Genomic DNA, 19,688 nt, shown 5'->3' with positions numbered 1-19,688 from the left:
CTGGTGGAACTGGTGAATGGGTCCAAATAAGTGTTTCCGTGTGGCTATGTGGATCATCCCCAACAAAAAGTGAAAGTGAGTAACATGTTGCAAGCTGGGAACCAGAGGTGGATCTTGGGTCTGGACAGGTTGAAGACCACTGGTTTAAAAGCATTACTGCTAATCTTCAACTGGCAACAGATTCATACCAAATGGGAAGTTGAGCAGTTCTGTACTAGAGTTTCCAGTCTTCCCTAAAGCATGAAGCCATTGAAGATTGAGTATTAGGATTAGGGGGACAGAGACTTTCTCTATTACCTTGGAACCTTGCTGCATTTATAAGGCAGTGCCAGCAGTCAGGATGGCATTCTAGCCCTGTGAGAGGTGGATATCCTTAGGTAATGCCATTAATGTTTTTTTTTTAATGCTTTTAGAGTGGTACTGCAGAAGTGGAGCTTAAGAAGGGTGCAACTCTGAAAGTGACCCTGGACAATGCCTATATGGAACAATGTGATGAGAATGTATTGTGGGTGGACTACAAGAATCTCACCAAAGTTGTTGAAGTTGGCAGCAAAATCTATGTGGATGATGGTCTTATTTCTCTTCTGGTCAAGGAGAAAGGTGTGTTGAGAAGGCATTCCAGATAATGTGACCAGACCTTAAGTAGGAAGACACTTAATTTTATTTACTTATTAAGATTGTTACCCTCATACGTGTATTTACAAGATCCTAAAATACATTAATTATAATTTTAAAATTTAAACCAATTATGTGACAATGTACTAGCATTAACCATTCTTTAATGCAATGGCATTTTAAAAATCTGGCTATCCTTACTAAAATATGTAAAGCGGAGTGTAGACCTTGAACATCCTTGGCAAGTAACGAAAAACGCCTAGCTCATTGACAAGGCTGACATGAAGTTACAGGAGTTTGCTGCAGGAACATAGTAGCTCTGAACACATTAACAATTGTAATAACCAGTCACCTGCTCCTTAGTGGACAGACTCTGGAAGGAAGTGAGGAAGTACAGATAAAGGAGGGTTACTTATTGAAATACAAGTTTATTAGGAACAAAAACTTAAATTACCTTGCTAATCTTTGGAATCCTATGCAGGTGCTGACCACGTCATCACTGAAGTTGAAAATGGTGGAATGTTAGGCAGCAAGAAAGGTGTAAACCTGCCAGGAGCTGCAGTAGACCTTCCAGCTGTTTCTGAAAAGGACATCCAAGATCTAAAATTTGGTGTAGAGCAGGATGTAGACATGGTGTTTGCGTCCTTCATCCGTAAAGCAGCTGATGTTCATGCTGTCAGGAAGGTGCTGGGTGAAAAGGGAAAGAACATCAAGATTATTAGCAAGATTGAAAACCACGAGGGAGTACGCAGGTAAGCTGGTCATTGGTGACAGTCATAGCTGAGAATAATTTTATTCATAGTGAACCCTGCCCTTCTGGTTCTTGTCATTGTTCTTTGAGTGAATACCTCTCCTAAAAACTGAGCTGTGTGTCAGGTGAACCTCCTACAATAGTTGAATAGTTTTATTGTCCTTACTTTCAAATGCCATAATATGCAGTGAGTTTTCTCTTGTTGGAAAGATGTAAATGGTGAAATGTAATGCTTAGGAGCCTATTTGTTTGGTCAGATACTAGCTGAAGGATTCTCCTCTTGGAGCAGTCTTGTCAGTGTGGACAACTGGTTGATCTGCCCTTCTGATTCTTGAATGAAAAGCCTACATGAAAAGAAGTCAAGTGATGACCTTGTCCCATCCATCCAATCTTGCATTAAGCTTTGGCCTGCCACACTATTCTGGGCATGATCCCTATAAGTATAGATAACCAAAGGAATTTATAATCAGCTGTGACCCCCATGTACCACCACCCTTCCAATATTGCTTTCACATGGAATATTTTTTCTTGTTTGCCCTTTAGGTTTGATGAGATTATGGAAGCTAGTGATGGCATCATGGTAGCTCGTGGTGACCTTGGTATTGAGATTCCTGCTGAAAAAGTTTTCCTCGCCCAGAAAATGATGATTGGTCGATGCAACAAGGCTGGCAAGCCAATCACCTGTGCTACTCAGGTACAAGTTGATTCTCTAAGCCAGGTCATTTCTGCATATAAGGTCTATGTGATTCCAGAATTCTGTTACTCTTAAATGCTTAGATCACATCTTATACCATGATCAGTAGGCATGGAAACATAGATTTCCAAAAAATAAAAAAGACCAGGCTTTAGTAGGAAGTCTGAAATGTGGAGGAGAGTTACTGAAAAAAGCTTGACTGGAATCCTTGTGGGTATTCTAGTAGCCTAGATATTTGTTGTTCAGTCATTAAGTCGTGTTCGACTCTTCGTGACCCCATGGACCGTAGCACACCAGGCCTTCCTGTCCTGCGCTCTCTCCCGGAGTGTGCTCAAGTTCATATTCATTGCATCGGTGATGCTATCTAGCCATCTCATCCTCTGCCGTCCCCTTCTCCTTTTGCCTTCAGTCTTTCCCAGCATCAGGGTCTTTTCCAGTGACTTTTCTCTTCGCATTAGGTGGCCAAAATATTTGAGCCTCAGCATCTGTCCTTCCAATGAGCATTCAGGGTTGATTTCCTTTAGGATGGACTGATTTGACCTCCTTGCAATCCAGGGGGCTCGTAAGAGTCTTCTCCAGCACCACAGTTTGAAAGCATCAATTCTTGGGCGCTCAGCCTTCCTTATAGTCTAGCTCCCATAGCCATACATTACTACTGGGAAAACCATAGCTTTGATTAGACGGACCTTGGTTGGCAAGGTGATGTCTCTGCTTCTTACTGTGCTGTCTAGTTTTGCCATAATTTTCCTCCCAAGGAGCAAGTGTCTTTTAAGGTGGTTTGGTACTCCCATCTCTTTAAGAATTTGCCACAGTTTGTTGTGATCCATACAATCAAAAGCTTTAGCGTAGTCAATGAAGCAGAAATAGACGTTTTTCTGGAAATCTCTTGCTTTCTGCATGATCCAGCGAATGTTGGCGATTTGATCTCTAGTTCTTTTGCCTCTTCGAAACCCACCTTGTAGTTCTGGTAGTTCTCGGTTCACATACTGCTGAAGCCTAGCTTGTAGGATTTTGAGCATAACCTTGCTGGCATGTGAAATGAGTGCAATTGTACGGTAGTTTGAACACTCTTTGGCATTGCCCTTCTTTGGAATTGGAATGTAAACTGACCTTTTCCAGTCTTGTGGCCACTGTTGAGTGTTCCAAATTTGCTGGCATATTGAGTGCAGCACTTTAACAGCATCATCTTTTAGGGTTTTAAATAGCTCAGCTGGAATACTGTCATCTCCACTAGCTTTGTTGTTAGTAATGCTTCCTAAGGCCCACTTGACTTCACTCTCTAGGATGTCCGGCTCAAGTTCAGTGACCATGGCTATCATGGTCATGATCGTGATCATAGATATCATGGCTATCAGGGACATTCAGATCTTTCCTGTATAGTTCTTCTGTGTATTCTTGCCACCTCTTAATCTCATCTGCTTCTGTTAGGTCCCTGCCTTCCTTGTCCTTTATCATGTCCGTCTTTGCACAAAACGTTCCCTTGATATCCGATTTTCTTGAAAAGATCTCTAGTCTTTCCCATTCTGTTGTTTTCCTCGATTTCTTTGCATTGTTCATTTAAGAAGACTTTCTTGTCTTTGCACTCAGTTGGATATATCTTCCCCTTTCTCCCTTGCTTTGCGCTTCCCTTCTTTCCTCAGCTACTTGTAAAGCCTCATCAGACAGCCACTTTGCTTTCTTGCATTTCTTTTTCTTTGGGATGGATTTCATTGCTGCCTCCTGAACAATGTTACGGACCTCCGTCCAGAGTTCCTCAGGCACTCTGTCTATCAGGTCTAATCCCTTAAATCTATTCGTCACCTCCACTGTATGTTCGTAAGGGATATAATTTAGGTCATACCTGAATGGTTTAGTGGTTTTCCCTACGTTCTTCAATTTAAGCCGAAATTTTGCAAGAAGCAGCTCATGATCTGAGCCACAGTCAGCTCCAGGTCTTGTTTTGACTGACTGTATAGAGCTTCTCCATCTTTGGCTGCGAAGGACATAATCACTCTGATTTCGATATTGACCATCTGGTGATGTCCATGTGTAGAGTCGCCTCTTGTGCTGTTGGAAAAGAGTGTTTGCTATGATCAGCATGTTCTCTTGGCAAAACTCTAATATGAGCCTTTGTCCTGCTTCATTTTGTACATCAAGGCCATGCTTGCCTGTTATCCCGGTGATTTCTTGACTTCCTACTTTAGCATTCCAATCCCCTATGATGAAAAGGACTTTTTTTTGGTGTTGGTTCTAGAAGGTGTAGGTCTTCATAGAACCGATCAACCTCAGCTTCTTCGGCCTCAGTGGTTGGGGCATGGACTTGAATTACTGTGATGTTGAATGGTTTGCCTTGGATTCGTACTGAGATCATTCTGTCGTTTTTGAGATTGTACCCCAGTACTGCTTTTCCCACCCTTTTGTTGACTATGAGCGCTACTCCATTTCTTCTAAGGGATTCTTCCCCACAGTAGTAGATATGATGGTCACCTGAATTAAATTTGCCCATGCTTGTCCATTTTAGTTCGCTGATTCCCAAGATGACGATGTTTGACCACCTCCAGCTTACCTTGATTCATTGACCTTACATTCCAGGTTCCTAAACAATATTGTTCTTTACAGCATTGGATTTTCTTTTCACCACCAGACACATCCACAGCTGAGCGTCCTTTCAGCTTTGGCCCAGCCGGTTCACTCTTTCTGGCGCTACTTGGAAATTCCCTCTGCTCTTCCCCAGTAGTATATTGGACACCTTCCAACCTGAGGGGCTCATCCAATCTTTTAGGATTGTGATACGTTCCATGGGGTTTTCTTGGCAAGAGTACTGGAGTGGGTTGCCATTTCCTTCTCCAGTGGACCACATTTTGTCAGAACTCTCCGCCATGACGTCTTGGGTGGCCCTGCATGGCATAGCTTATGGCTTCACTGAGTTACGCAAGCCCCTTCGCCACAACAAGGCAGTGATCCATGAAGGGGAGCCTAGATAAGCTTTGTTTACAATAAGGTCTTTCTTGAGCAAGAAGAATGAAAATGGGGTGGTTCTGGATTGTTAATAGCAAAGAATTGTGCCCTTCGTTAGTAAGGGAATAATAGTAAGCTATAGTAACATGGCCCTAATTGTCATGTGTGCTCCTAAAGTGCACGATGATATAAGCTGTTCTATTTATTTATTTATTTATTAGATTTCTTAATCGCCCATCTGGCCGGTCACCCAGCCGCTCTGGGCGATGTACATCAATACAGTTTTAAAACAATAAAATTTTACATTAAAACATATTTCTAAAAATACCCCCAACCCACCCCTGTATGCGAATTATAGAACTTACACATATTCAAGAAGAGTTTGGAGGCTGAAATGACTGAAAGCAAGAAAAGAATCCATGCTTCTTCAATACAATCCCACTGTGTTCAGTCAGGCTTACTCCCTGGTAAATGAGTTTAGGATTGCGGCCCTAATTACTGCCTCTTAACATGCCTTCACTTCACCATTTGGGTTGTATAAATGTTAGCATGGTTGCCTTTTCAAGCAGAGATGTAGATTAGGATTCAGCCTTGATGGTCAGGAATGGCACATGGCTGAAGCATTGCAAATGCATTAGGTACATCAGCTGGTTTCTCTAGCAGTGAAGCTATTGTTAAACTTTTATCAGATGTTAGAGAGCATGATCAAGAAACCACGTCCAACACGCGCAGAGGGGAGTGATGTAGCTAATGCTGTCCTGGATGGAGCTGACTGTATCATGCTCTCTGGAGAGACTGCCAAAGGAGACTACCCTCTGGAAGCTGTCCAAATGCAGCATCTTGTGAGTGATAGCCATTTGGTCTTAAAATATCAGTATGTGTATACGTAGAAATATTAGCATACATCATGCCCGGTCACCCAGTTGTCCCTTCCAAGTCTAGTGGCTAGCTAATAGTTTATACATGGCAAGTGGCTGGCTCTTCACTATGGCTTGCATATATGCCATAAGGCTGCCATAGACTATCATTGCTAGTGAAGCACCAAGCACTTTCTTGCATTAGCTGCACATGTAAAATATTGCTTTTGCTAGTTTTCCAGCATAGCCTTTATCTTGAAGCCTCTTCAGATGTCAACCCTGGGATTCCAGCTGGAGTAAGATCAGGAGTGGGCTGGGGGTCCTATATGTTCCTAATTTTGTTTCACTCTCCATGGGTAAAAGGTAACCAATTGGGTGGCCCTATAATTTTTAAGTTCTGTGTGCAGCAAGGGGCGGGTGTCTGAGAGCTTGAGGCCCACTTCCAATCTCATCCTGTGGGTAAAGTAAAGTAATTCCCCTGTGGTAGGGCTAGGCTTTGGTAATTCACCCACTTGTGACATAATGGTTTTATGTTCACCAGCTGTGCCCTTGGACAGTGTTTAATTTTTAAAAGTGCATGACTGACCTTTTTACATGTTTAAACTGCCAGAAAACTCTGCTCTGCTTTGGAATTCTTCAGTTTCTCATTGACAACGTGGTACTGAGTACCAGAATTAAAGTACTGATTGTGTTGGTTGTCTGCTGTGAATTACAACAGCCTTGATAACATACTAGTTTGAGAGCTGCAGTTCAGGTTAGTTAGCTTACTCAAAACAACTCTTGCATAATAGAAGTGTGCTAACGCTACCTCTTTGCTTGGACTCTGTTCCTTTTGTAACTTGGTGCACACTATCGAACAGATTGTCTGCGAGCCAGCGGCAGACAAGCATGTATGTGCAGTAATGAGGTCTGATTACTAACCATCTAAAGCTCCCTTTCATTGAAGGATCAAATGGGTTGACTTCGCTGGCCTTCAGTAACTTTCTACAGCACTTACTGTCTGCTTCAAGTGAGTAGACTGGCTGATGTTTGGCGGTACTAGTTAGTGTTCTTCTAACTACTACAAAAAGACATTTTGTATGAAAGCATCTTCAAGACCCAAAGATGAACTTGGTTTTCCTGTATAATTAGATGCTCTTTCCTTCCATTTTTATGACGGAGCTCACCACTCTGGCACATGCATGGATTCCAGGTTGGCTTAGTTATTAAGATGTGTTTTTCCAAAGAAGAAATTAGGAAAAATGGAACATGTGAAGGATTGAATTCAAAACATTGAAAAGGCAAATTGTTGAAGACTGCCTCCACAACTACAAAACGTAATGCATAATTGAAGGGCCAAAAAAAGTAGACTAATCTAATTTGTAATTATACACATGCATATAATATATTGCTTAAACAAAATCTCTCCCAATCATCAGCTAGGTTTGTAACCTGATTTGGAGAATGTGCAGCAAAGTTGTAAAAGTGTTCAAGCAAACTCAGCTAGTACATGTTGAAATAGATGTGCCGTTGGGTAGCTCCTGTATCCACTTGACTTAACAAAAGCAGCTTGCCCTGTTTATGTTTTATATGACGTAATGTTTCTTTTAAATATTCTGTGGAATTTTCAATCATTGTTTGCATTCAACAAACCCCTTCCCTGATCCCTACCATATTGGACATGTAAATAAGTTGGCATAGCCTAACAGATGCCCTTCCTGAAAAATATAGATATTATGTTTAAATAGGGAATTGGGGAAAGGAGGAAGGAAGATCCCCAGCCATCCAGTGTGCAAAACATCTAAGCATTGCTTTATGTCCTACTGTTAATCCAAAGTCTTGTCTTAAAACCTGATGCCACTTATTTTTTGTATTTGGAGCATGTCTGAAGCCTAGTTCTTACAGATGGGGTTATAAACCTGCCCCTGGACTGGACCTAGAACCCATTTCACTGACATGCCAGTTTTGTATGTGGATGATTTTTTTATAGAGAGAAGTCATGTCAATCCCCATCTGCAGTGTGAAGTAGTACAACCCAGGCACAAGCTTACCACCTCATCTCTGAGAGCTAGGGCTTATTGATGTGCTACTGTAGCATAGATTATTGGAAGAGTTTCAGTCACCTTGAAGTTAAAAAAAAACTTAAGTAACAACTCCGCAGCTGTGCAGCACTGAGCATTCTGTTGACTCTGATCATCTAGATAATGGTGGGTTTTCTGGCTCTGTACTTTCCTGTTCTCTTGCTGCTCTTACAAAAATGGACCTAACCTTGGCTCTTGGGGTGGAAAAGCAGGAATATATTGCACTTCTTACACAGATGGAGCTATAAAATTGTCTCTAATATGCTGTAAATAACTCCATCAGATCTTATCTTGACTTCTAGCTGCAATAATTCTTGAATGGATAGACCTCTCTAGATGCTTTTAAAAATGCTTTGTAAGTCTCTACTTTGGCTGGTAACGTCTCATGTGACCTGGGCTACTGAAATTTAACATTCCAACCTTATGTGTGTTTTCTTTTAAACAAATCTCCTTGAGTTCATTGGCACTTAGTCAGATAAGTGTGCATGAGGTTTCAATCCTAAGCATTCTTACTTGGACACAGTTCCATCTGAACCCAGTGGGTCATACAGTCTAATCCAGTGGCACAGTATGCCATTATTGTACTCAAGTACAACCTTAAGGCATTGAAAACATTCCTACATATTGGCTATCAGCTGTTCTCTATTACTAGATTATGTAAACATGAGACTTGTACAGCCAAATGTGGGGGAGACTTGGTTTCTTATTAAAGGGTAGAGTGGTGCAATGAAAGAATGCTTGAACGTTTGATCTTTCTTTAAAGATCAAACCAATGAAGTGTCTGAATAGAGACCTTAGCCACTGAAAACTAAGGAGTAGAAATTTTGACTCATTCAGTAGTGCTGTGATACCACTTCTGCAGTTTGATAAGAGCTCAAAACTGCACAGGCAGAACCTGGGAACCATGGTCTTTCCAATCTGATACTTTGCTCCCCCGTGCTATGCTTGGTAGAAAAAATTAAAACATGTTCTAAACTCTTGTTTCAGAGTGTTTATGGATCATTTTCATAAGGGCCACTAATCAAGTGGCATCCTAAATTGGGCCTGAATCCTGTCCAAATTATTACACTACCAATTACTTTAACTTGGAAACCCAGGTAGTTGCATCACTCCACCTTTAATCTTGCATGCAAGACTGACAAAAAAGCAATTAACTCTCCTTGCAAATTAACTTTATCATATTACTCTGGTGTATCTCTTTCCTTCTTTCTATGTTGCTCCTCTTTTCCTCCCTCCCTCTTACTCTGGCCTACAGATTGCTCGTGAGGCCGAGGCTGCAATATATCACCGTCAGCTGTTTGAAGAACTTTTCCGCGTCACTGCTAACAACAGGGACCCTTCTGATGCCATGGCTGTAGGCGCTGTGGAGGCCTCTTTTAAGTGCTTAGCTGCAGCTGTGATAGTTTTGACAGAGTCTGGCAGGTAGGGCTCAGAGTTAGGCAGACAACTAGGACTTGTAAAATAATTTATAATTCATTCCAAAGTTGGCTAGACATGATCTGAAAAGCAGTTGCTATAAGCCAGTGGTTCCTATAGGTGGTAAACCTGTTCCTCACACAGCACTCCTCTATAAACAACACCATAAGTCTGCCTTCATCTTTCTAGCAAAGCAGGATTTGAGGTAGGTAGAAGCAGAGCAAGAGTGACTGGCAGTTGTGCATGGATGAGTGCAGAGATAATGGGCAGAATGGAGTAGGGTGACTTGGCAGATGTTCCCTTCCAGAAGGGAGACGCTTGTCTGCTCAGTGAGTAGATGCCATCCAAATAGCACATGCTAATTTTGCTCTTGTTGAGATGCACAAACCATATTCTTGGCTGAAATTGCCCCATCAATCTCACTGCTAGATGCTCATTTGGGTTTGCTTCTGCTTGGCTTAATTAGCTCAAGTTCTGCATAGGCACTCTGCCAAGTCCAGCACCCCACCTTCACTCATGCCGGTAGTGGTGACTGATGCGAATGTTGTCTTCCGAATGCATGTTGCCCTTATAGATTGCTCGCGAAGCAGAGGCAGCCATCTTTCACAGGCAATTGTTTGAAGAGCTCCGACGGCTGGCCCCCCTGAACCGGGATCCTACCGAAGCTGCCGCTGTTGGTGCTGTAGAAGCTTCCTTCAAGTGCTGCAGTGGGGCCATTATCGTACTCACCAAATCTGGAAGGTAGGAGGTGGAAGATTCTGGCAGAAATCACATGGACTTCAGTAATTCAGGTGGCCAGATAACTGACACATATCAAGCTTCTGAATGTCTCAGTCACGTATAGTCTGAGTAAAGGACAGTTTCTAACAGGGTTGTTGTCTCTGGGCCAGAAAATTAATTATTTGTGTATGGTACTTTTATACTGTTTTTCCAAAGCAAGTCCCACAATTACTTACAGTAATTAGAACAATTGATATAAAATCAATCCATATGGCAAAATATAAAAGCAACATCCATACTCCTTCCAGTGTGGGAGCAGTTAAAAGCTTATACAGCCAAGGTTATACAAGTTAGAATAAAAAATCAAGGCTATAAAACTTAAAATATGGGCGAAGACCAGTACAAGCTAAAAACGAAAGCTGAAATGCCTGGCAAAAATTAACTTTGAATGGAAAAACTAAGGTGAAAATGTTGCCAGAGTCCTTTGGGAGACTACTAGACGTCTCTCAAGCAATTCCACAGAGAGAACTGCTTTGAGCAGCCAAAACTCCACTTACGAATCTGGAATCTGAGCAGAACCTTGGAAGAAATTGAAGCCAAGGGAGGTTCTCATGGGTGGAGGTAAACTGAAAACATGCTTCACCCAAGCAATTTAGAGTGTCAAGTTAGACATCACTGATGAAGTGGGCCATGGAGAAATGCATCAGTCCCTTATGACCTTTACTATACTAGAATTTAAGTGTGGCCCAAAGTCTTACTGGAAAGGGGCGGGGGGGTTGTGTGCCCATGTAGGCATAACTGAGCTGCAGCATGGAACTCCTCTTTAATGGGACATGGTCTAAATGATGTGGACTTGGCACTATTAATATATTTGACGAATCCCAAATAAACTACTCTTGTCAGCTTGCATTGTAGGTCAAAGGTTTGAGACAATAAATTAACTTCTGTCCTGTCCATAAAGAAGAGGCTTTTCAATACCTGTCTACATGACACAAAGTTCTGTACACTTAAGGTACCCCTGAATCAGACAGCATGTTACAGAATTTAAGCATACATGTTAGTACTGCATACGCAGTTCTCTTGAAAGGAGTTGCATGTGAGGCTTAACTTCAGTTTGAGTACTCACTCTACAGAAATGAGTGGCAGAGGCTCTGTCCACACCGAGTGCAGTTTGTTTTATATCCATGTTGGAGCTGTACTGTAAATATGTATTTGCCATTTATCAGCCCAGTAATATTTGCACAACTTGGATCTAGAAGCAGTAGAGAGTTCTTATGTGAAGTTATTTCTCTTGGACAGTCTTCCCCAACCTGCCACACCAGATATTTGGACTGAACCTTCCATTATCCCCAGCCAGTATGGTCCAACACATCTGGAGAGGGAACCGGGTTGGGGGAAGCCTGCCGTTAAATATATCAACTGTCCAGAAACAAGGGATTATTTAAGGAATACATGATTGGCTGTGTAATTAAAACTTTTTTCAGATTAGAGAAGGCAGGTAATTATAGGGTGCGAAAGGGGAAACTGAAGCTGTGTGCCACCAGTGGGCCATCATAGATGGCATTGCAGTGATCTCTGAAAGTGGGTAGAATGCTCCATGAAATTAAGAGTGGGTAGAGTGTAGACATACTCTGAGCTGTAATCCTTCTGTTAATGTTTGCTTGTGAAGGATTCCCACCAGCTTTATGTTTGACCTTTCTGAAGAACTCTGAACTCTGAGAGTTTAATTTAGCTCTGGATTCTATTTCATATAATAAATAGTACTGCTATGGTCTCCTTACACCACTTAATGGTTTCTGATACCATACTGAATGTTTGAATTGGCAATACTGAATGGTTGGCTTTGGATAAAGCAACAAATCATGAATAACCTGTAAGACGGTTCTGTTTAGTCTTGATACTTCTGCTGAATGTTGCAGTCAGTGTCACACCATCTCTTCTTGGGCAGAAATATCTATATGTGGAGACTGACCTGCTGAAACCATAATAAGCACATAATGATCTCGGGACACAGCTTCTAAGAAGAAAAAGCAGTTGTACCTTTTTCTATTCAGTTGCTGGGTAGTGGGGTGGCTTAGTCGGCATTTCCTTTCTGGCCAATTCATGGATTTGCTGCTTGGTCCCTGTTCTGTTCAGAGTGATATTTTCTCACCAAATAAATAGCTAATTGAGATATGAATACAAGTTGGTGAACAAATTTGCATACTATTTAAATAATTGCTGGAGGCTTTATGGTTGCTTTCTAGGCCAAATACTATTTTCATTGAAATGCTTTCAATTTTTTTCCATACCAGGCTTGGAGTGATAGCCTTCGGGTAATGAACTTTGAAACATTCAAATGTAGAATTTGATCTCCTTGACATTTTGCGGCAAAAGTCGTGGTGATGGCTGAGTAGTTATTTCTGTCACTAGTCTTCAGATGTTGGCTAACTCAAATATACTCTCTTTTGTAAGCAAACTTAGTTTAATTTATTTGCCAGAATTTCCTCTTCATCTTCTGTTCTCTCCCATCACCATGGCCCAAGCACCAGCATTGCCATCTAGGAGGGAGTGAATCAAGCCCAAAACCCACTTGCCAGAATGGCTCGCAAGTTTAGTTTGTCTCTTGCTTGCTAGCAAACGTCACAAGACAGTTCACAATGCATTTGTGATCATCTTGGTTTCTCATAGTAGAAGGGTACAATACAGCGGATGACACTTACCCTAACAGTGTTTGAGTGTTCCTGTAAATCCAGTCTTCTGCAGTGGAAAGAATATCTACAGAAGAGGGTAGTAGATGCTTCTCGTGGATGAGATCGGCTTATGCTGCCCATAAAACTAAACCATTACAGGATTTCATGATGACTGAGCCTATCATATGATGACTGAGCCTATCATATGTTCCCCTTTCTAGATCTGCTCACCTGGTGTCAAGGTACCGCCCACGTGCTCCCATCATTGCTGTGACCCGTAATGCTCAGACGGCACGCCAGGCCCATCTCTACCGTGGTATTTTCCCCGTGCTGTGCAAGACACCAACACATGATGCCTGGGCTGAAGATGTTGACCTCCGAGTCAATTTGGGCATGGATGTTGGTAAGCTGTGGCTCTGCTTTCCCATGCTATAACTAGCATGGAGCAATATTGAATGTCCACAGGTGCAGTAGCTACCAAAAACTATACAAGAACTAGTACCATCAGATGTTTTCCCACTGGTATTTGGCATCTCAACCTTTAGGGCTACAATAGCTGTTATTGTAGTCCTAAATGGGTTTCAGAATAACTAGGTCAAATATGGGCCATGCATTAGGTTTGGTGTCATCAGCAGTGAAAATTTCTTAAAACATGTTTTCTCACTGATTTTTCCCCCCTCTTTCCAGGTAAAGCTCGTGGATTTTTCAAGACTGGTGATCTGGTCATAGTACTTACAGGATGGCGTCCTGGGTCCGGTTACACCAATACCATGCGTGTGGTGCCAGTTCCTTAAAAACTAACCCAGCAACCTCATCCCTCTCCTCTTGTCTCACCACCTTCCCTTGCATTAGACCAGCAATTGCTTGCAACTTTGTCCTTGTCTGTAGATTGGATAGAGGCTGCCAATAACCACCAAATGCAGTACCTGGGGGAAGAGAGACTAAGTCTAGAAATACTTGAAATAGTTATCTGATAAGCAGAACCTCTCCCATTTCTTTCCCTGCCCGGGCTATCCTGCCTTATTTGTTGGGAGCCAGCATAAAATTGTCTAGCATGGCAACTTGGACTGCCCGGTGTTTCTGTTGCAGCTCTCTCTAGTGCAGAGAAGCAGGGAGGTCCTTGTCTGTCTGACTGGTAGGGCATTTTATGCAATGGCTTGATGTCATCCCTGCCATATTCCTTTCCTACCCAAAGCCTTTTCTGTAGGTCTGTACTGTCAGGTCTTCACCCTCACACTCCAATTAGGAGCTACGGTAGACCATAGCTCTCTGGGTCTCGCAGCAATTCATGAGTCTTGCTGTGTTCCTGGTGAACAGGGGTTCTTAGTACACTGTAACCTAAACATCATGACACAAATCACCTGGATATCTAAAAATACACTCCAGTCGCTGGTGATAGAAGGCAACACGTGCTTATCCTTCAAAGTTCCAGAAAACCATTTTTAAAACTTGTTGCAGTACCTCATTGCCAGTACAGTTAGAAGAGAGTAATGGGTGCTTTTGCAGCCAGGTACAGATTGCTTCAGGTTTGCTATCATGGGAAGAATGAAACAAGGCAGCAGGCCTTGTGTATGGAACTTACAGGGCTGAGCAGTGCAGTCAAAATCATTCCAACTGACGCACTCCCCACATCTCAAGCTGCTAAGTTGCTAATGCGCCTGTTGCAGTGTTGTATTTTGTGTTTTTGAGTCATGTTTCCTGAGAGCACTATCCTCTGTAGGTCTGGATAAGTGACCTACTGTAACAGGTGTATCAGGTTGCAGAGTAGAACTTTGTACACCAATAAAGCAGAGCTCACACACCTATTCTGTTGTGTTTTTTTCTGGCTTAAAAGATGCTTCTTGCCTTATCCATAAACTTGGTCGCCTGATGCCCTAGCATGTGTGGGGGGAACAGCCTTCCTCCTTGCTTATGTGTACACTTGAGAATGACAGCTGTTTTATAAAGCCCTGTGACTTGGTTGTACTTCTGAGTCTGTTGCCAACTGCTTAATTCTGGTAAGACTCAAAATGACATGGCGGAGGGGGTGCGCGTGCGTGCAAAGTAGCTGCTATGCATGTGGTTATAAATATGGGATGATAAAGGGTTACCAATCAATCTTTGTGTGGCCAGAGTTAAGCAGGCTCCATCTTTCTGAAACTGCTTCTGCTCAAGTCTTTGGTCACCTTGAAATGTCTGGGCAGTGGTGATAGAAATTGAGCCTGGCATTTTTATGCTTCCTTTTAAATGCACAGTTGTTAATAAAATCCTGCAATGCAGTACTTTCTACAGCAGCTGGTGGACATGTCCATGTTGATTCTAGCAAACTGCTGTAGTTTTCACTTCATTTGGAAGAATTTCTACGGTCACTAATCCAAGAGAACAATAGGACACAGACAACAAATCAGAGCTGCAAAGCAAATATGCCAAGACTGCTCATGAAAACTCACAGCATACTTCTGGCTGTACTTTAGCTACTCTGTGGATTTCCCATGGACACACAGTGTTTAGGCTCCCTCTAGGAGCACATCCTCTGTGAATCAGGCCACTCATTTCTGCTTTTTATTTCTAATGACCTGCCCCTTGAATGGTGGTTTTGAAACAGCTAGGGGTGAGGAGGAGCCAGAGGAAAAGGGGCATTGTTAGATTCTCAGATAACTGTCTTTTTGACACCATAATCCCAAGTATTTCCACACTATGCAGCAGAGTCTTTGCACATAGTCCATTAAGATCAGCATGCTTGTTGAATAGGATTTCAGTGTTGTGCCTCACTGTGCTAGAGCTTATTTTCACTGCCAGGAAGAAGAGTAGAGGAATATCCCTATCCAAATAGTGTGCAAGATTGTACAAACTTTTGCATGGAAAAGTTATATGGAGCATACTGGGACTTTAGATAAAATATCAAAGATTAAACCCGAAAGAGTGAAGATGGCATGTTGATTGAACTGGGCTATAAACACTGGCATTAATTTCAAGTTGTTGAGTTTGTGTTGTACTGAGTGCCCTTCTCAGTTCCTCCACTAGAGGGGGAACTTTATTCAAAATGTATAGTCGTAAAAGGAAAAAAAAACTGCTTGAGCTAAGTTCCAAGATACAACAAGCAAATCTCTGAAAACATCAGAAGTTCATAAATTAGTCCAGAAACGTTCTACCCATTTATACCTGCCAGTTGGCTATGGCAGGCCTGAAAGGGTAATAGCAGACTTCTGATTTCCAAAAGAACCTGGGCAGTGATTCTTTCTACATCTGAGAGTGATTTATGTCCACAAGGAGGCAGTGAACTCGCTAGTGAAAAAGGTGCTGCTTTGTAAGCAAGCTGGTAACATTTACTCTTGCACAGATGAGTCCAGTTGCATTGAGGTGTACCCCTCTTTGGCTTACACTTTCAAAGAACCATATAGCTGCTCAGTGAGGGATCACCCCTCCACTGCCATGCTGCAATCTTTGTCATATATGGCTCCAGTTTGAAACCCTAATGCAAAGTAACAACAATCAGATTGATTCCTCAATTGTACTGAAATGAGATCGGGATAGGATTGTGTGGATAGGAGAAAGGTAGATCTGGCTCTGCTGTCTAGAAGGAAATGGCCGGTATTCAATAAACAGGAAACTGTTATGTTAAAAGCCATCAGAACAGAGTATGAACAGGATACCTAGCTTGGAACATTCCTGTTGCAGGGTGAGATTAAGCAGGTGCTCATAACTTGACATAAATGAGTGTGAATAAATCACCTGTTACTGACACAATTTAGAATCGTGTATCATGACCAAATGCGTATCACTGGGTTTTCTTCAGTGTTAGCCCTACTTGGAGCAGACCCATTCAAATAAATGGAACTTAAATTAGACTAACATTGGATGCAACCCCATGTATTATTCCCAGACAGCCTTCGCATCCACATGTGCCATCCGCCACCCCCCAATTTCTCTGAAATGGCTTCTTTGTTATCCTGGGAGATTAACAAATTTACAAAGCATAGATTCTGCCAATCAATTTTGTCTTGCTTCAGATGATAGCAAAGGAGGAATGGTTTAAGAAGAAAGATGGAAGCTCTGGTAGGGATTTGGGCTGGCTCTGTATTCTGTGGATTTTAGAACATCAATAACTGCAAGAGGCTGGATCAGCCCTGGGGATAACACCTGTTCTTGCAGGAACTTCCCTGGGAATGACTCTCTTAATGAGAGAGGTGCCTGCTTTACAGTTTCCAGCAATGCTGCAGGATGATACTCTACAGGCAGCAATGATTTCACCTGGGCCTGAAGAAGTGGGCACAGCAAACCCATTGCCAGGGAATGACTGCCTGGGTGCAAAGTGTATGTATCTAGAGTATTTACCACTCACAGTATGCTCGACACTGAGTAAGTTATAGTAGGTGTAGCCTGGTCTGTATTAGATACAGCAGGAAGAGAGCTGGCTGTATTAGTTTGAGATATAAACCCTTCTAAAGGCAAAAGTCTATGCCAGGATGCCATGAATTCTATTGGAGTGAGTGGAGCAATTTGTAAGATCCAGGTAGCACTTGCTTCTGCCCCCCTTGTTTCCTCCTTTCTCTGTCCACAATAGAGCCTCTGGACTGGCTGCATACTGAAAATATTGGCCAAGGCAGCTATTTGGCAGAAACCCCAAATTCTCTGCACTATTGTCACAAGATAAGCCAGGCTGCTATTGTCCAGGCTCAGATTTGGCTTTGGATGAATAAAGAACAACTTAAGAATGTCAAGTACCCGGACTTGGTATTGTCTTTGCCACAGGCTAATTCCTTCTATACAGAGACTTGCATTGTGCCTGCAATTACCTTAGCAGTACAGGTCTCCTGAGAAGCACAGCCAACACACACTTAAAAATACCATAGTTCATAAGTCACTTAATTGATCCTATTTGCATATGAATAAAATGATGTTGAAGGAAAAATTATTTTTAAAGATGTTTTAGATGTTCATCTACACGAAGCAGCAAGCACTATATCCTATAAGAGGCATTCTTGTTACTACAAGAAAGGGGAGTGCCTCTTCTGAAACTCTGCTTCCCAGCCACTGTTTTTGTCAGTTTCACAAATTATTTATCTTTTTGAAAGAATCTACTTGATTAATGGGAGGTATGTTTCTAGTCCATCACACAGTTGCTTTGTTGATCAAGCTAACCCATTAATCAATTAAACATTGCAGCCTTCCTAGGCATCCTCTCTTCCCGAGTGCTCTCTGCTCTTTCTCCATCTTTTAAACTCTGGAATGCAGTAAAAAGATAAAATATATCATGTGGAGGGAGGAACTGTCACTCTAGTGGAACACACTTCACAGGAAGATGATCCCAGGTTCAGTCCTTGGCATCCCTCCTTGAAAGGTTCAAGTGGCAGGTGTTCAGCTTTTGGGCAGAGGTCTTTCTGAAGACCACCCTTCCCCAACCTGATGCCCTCCCGAGGTGTGGGACTGCAACTCTCAGCTAGTGTGGCCTTTTTTGCTGCAGCTAAGACAGCTTCCCCTCTGGGAACAGAAAGGTGTAGTTTCCTCTGTGGCACAAATTCTATTTGACCGGTACTGCCTGTTTGAATGGTGACTGCAGTATGCCTATATATACCAGTTGCTGGGGAACATGAGCGGAAGGGTGCTGTTGCACTTACGCCCTACCTGTAGGTTTCCCGTGGGCAGCTGGTTGGCCACTGTGCAAACAGAATGCTGAACTAGATGGACCTTGGTCTGATCCAGCAGGGCTCTTATGTTTTTAGGACTGCATTCCATTTAATACTGGAAGTGGCAATTAGATTACATTGGAACTGGAGCCTCTTGACTACTGAAACATTGGTAGCTATCATCACGCTTAGATAATTGCATGCCTGATGTAACCATCAGTGTTCTTCCCATTTATATTACCCATCACATTTTGATATACTTGCTACGACAAGATGTAGCAGTGGCTACCAACTTGGCTTTACAAGGGGATTAGATACATTCATAAGCCTATCGGTGGCCTCTAGTCATGATATGCATCCTATAGGCTTAGAAGCAGCATGCCTCTCAATACCAGTTGCTGAGGAACAACAGTGGGAGAGGACTGTTTACTCTTGCATCATTTCACCAGCAGAGGCTGGTGGCTCTGATGTCAGTGGGGTGGTGAATCTGCTGAAACCCGGAGTGGAATCACCACCCCACTGCCATTGAAGCTACCAGCCTCCACTGCATTTCACACAGTTGCCAGCTGGATGCCTCTGGGAAACCCACAAGCCAGGAGGCTTCAGACCTCCCCAGCTGTTACCGCCCCAGTGACTGGTACTCGGAGGTATACTGCCTCCAAACATGGAGGCTCTATTTACCCAATGTGGCTAATAGCTGTTGACCAATGTATCTTTGAATTTGAATAATCCCCTTTTAAAGTCCTCTAAGACAGTGGCAGCCAGCACAACTTGCGTCAGCGAATTCCAGAAACGTATTGCATATGTTGAAGTACTTCCTTTCATTCTGTCCTGAATTTGAGGATACTCTCGATGAGAACTCACTCGAGCTCAAACGAGGCCTCGTTAAGATAAGACTTTTGGTCTGATCCAGCAGGGCTTTGTGTACATTCTCACAGTCTGGAGCATGTGAAGCAACAAGTTCCAGGAATTTCCATTCTTGTCATAGGTGCCTTTGATGAAACCCGTGCTATTTCTTTGCCTGGGTGTTTATGCCTGGTTTGTGCCAGAATGGGTTCCTCACTGTGCTTTTTTGTGAAAGTTCATTTCCATGGCAGATCCCCAAAAGACTGGGTGCTTGTTTATGTTTAAGGAATGGGAATAAATAACTTAATTACAGGTTGGAGCATCAAGAAAGTCCCTCCCCCCAGTGGGAGTGTGGAGCCAAGCTGGTATCAGCTCATATCCTGCAGGTGGGAATGATGCTAGGCAAGGGAGGAGTGTGTGTGAGGGCAGGGGTGAGAGTGAGACTTATTTAAGGGAAGTTGGGGAGTGAACAATACCTGCTCTTCCCTTGAATGGGATCTGCAGTGAATTAATA

The 19,688-nt window shown here is 42.6% G+C and overlaps 1 protein-coding gene across 2 annotated transcripts in view; it reads left to right on the top strand.

The window, feature by feature from the left end:
- Window positions 1-14,542, top strand: part of PKM (pyruvate kinase M1/2) — a 31,100-nt gene extending 16,558 nt beyond the window's left edge. The window contains exons 5-11 of one of the 2 annotated variants that reach the window (XM_084817067.1): window positions 414-600; window positions 1,097-1,367; window positions 1,910-2,060; window positions 5,687-5,839; window positions 9,905-10,071; window positions 12,944-13,125; window positions 13,410-14,542. In XM_084817067.1, the coding sequence (XP_084673193.1) occupies window positions 414-600; window positions 1,097-1,367; window positions 1,910-2,060; window positions 5,687-5,839; window positions 9,905-10,071; window positions 12,944-13,125; window positions 13,410-13,516 (1,218 nt within the window). In that variant the 3' untranslated portion in view covers window positions 13,517-14,542. Of the gene's footprint in view, window positions 1-413; window positions 601-1,096; window positions 1,368-1,909; window positions 2,061-5,686; window positions 5,840-9,169; window positions 9,337-9,904; window positions 10,072-12,943; window positions 13,126-13,409 lie in introns of both variants that reach the window. The other variant, XM_084817068.1, reaches the window with a different exon arrangement.
- The last annotated feature ends 5,146 nt before the right edge of the window (window positions 14,543-19,688 follow it).

The sequence above is a fragment of the Heloderma suspectum genome, chromosome 11 (assembly GCF_057233095.1).
Source record: "Heloderma suspectum isolate Gila_16-S chromosome 11, 16-S_ref, whole genome shotgun sequence".
Taxonomy (NCBI): Eukaryota; Metazoa; Chordata; class Lepidosauria; order Squamata; family Helodermatidae; genus Heloderma; species Heloderma suspectum.
Note: the sequence above shows the minus strand (reverse complement) of the source record. Positions and strands in the feature narration are given on the sequence as shown.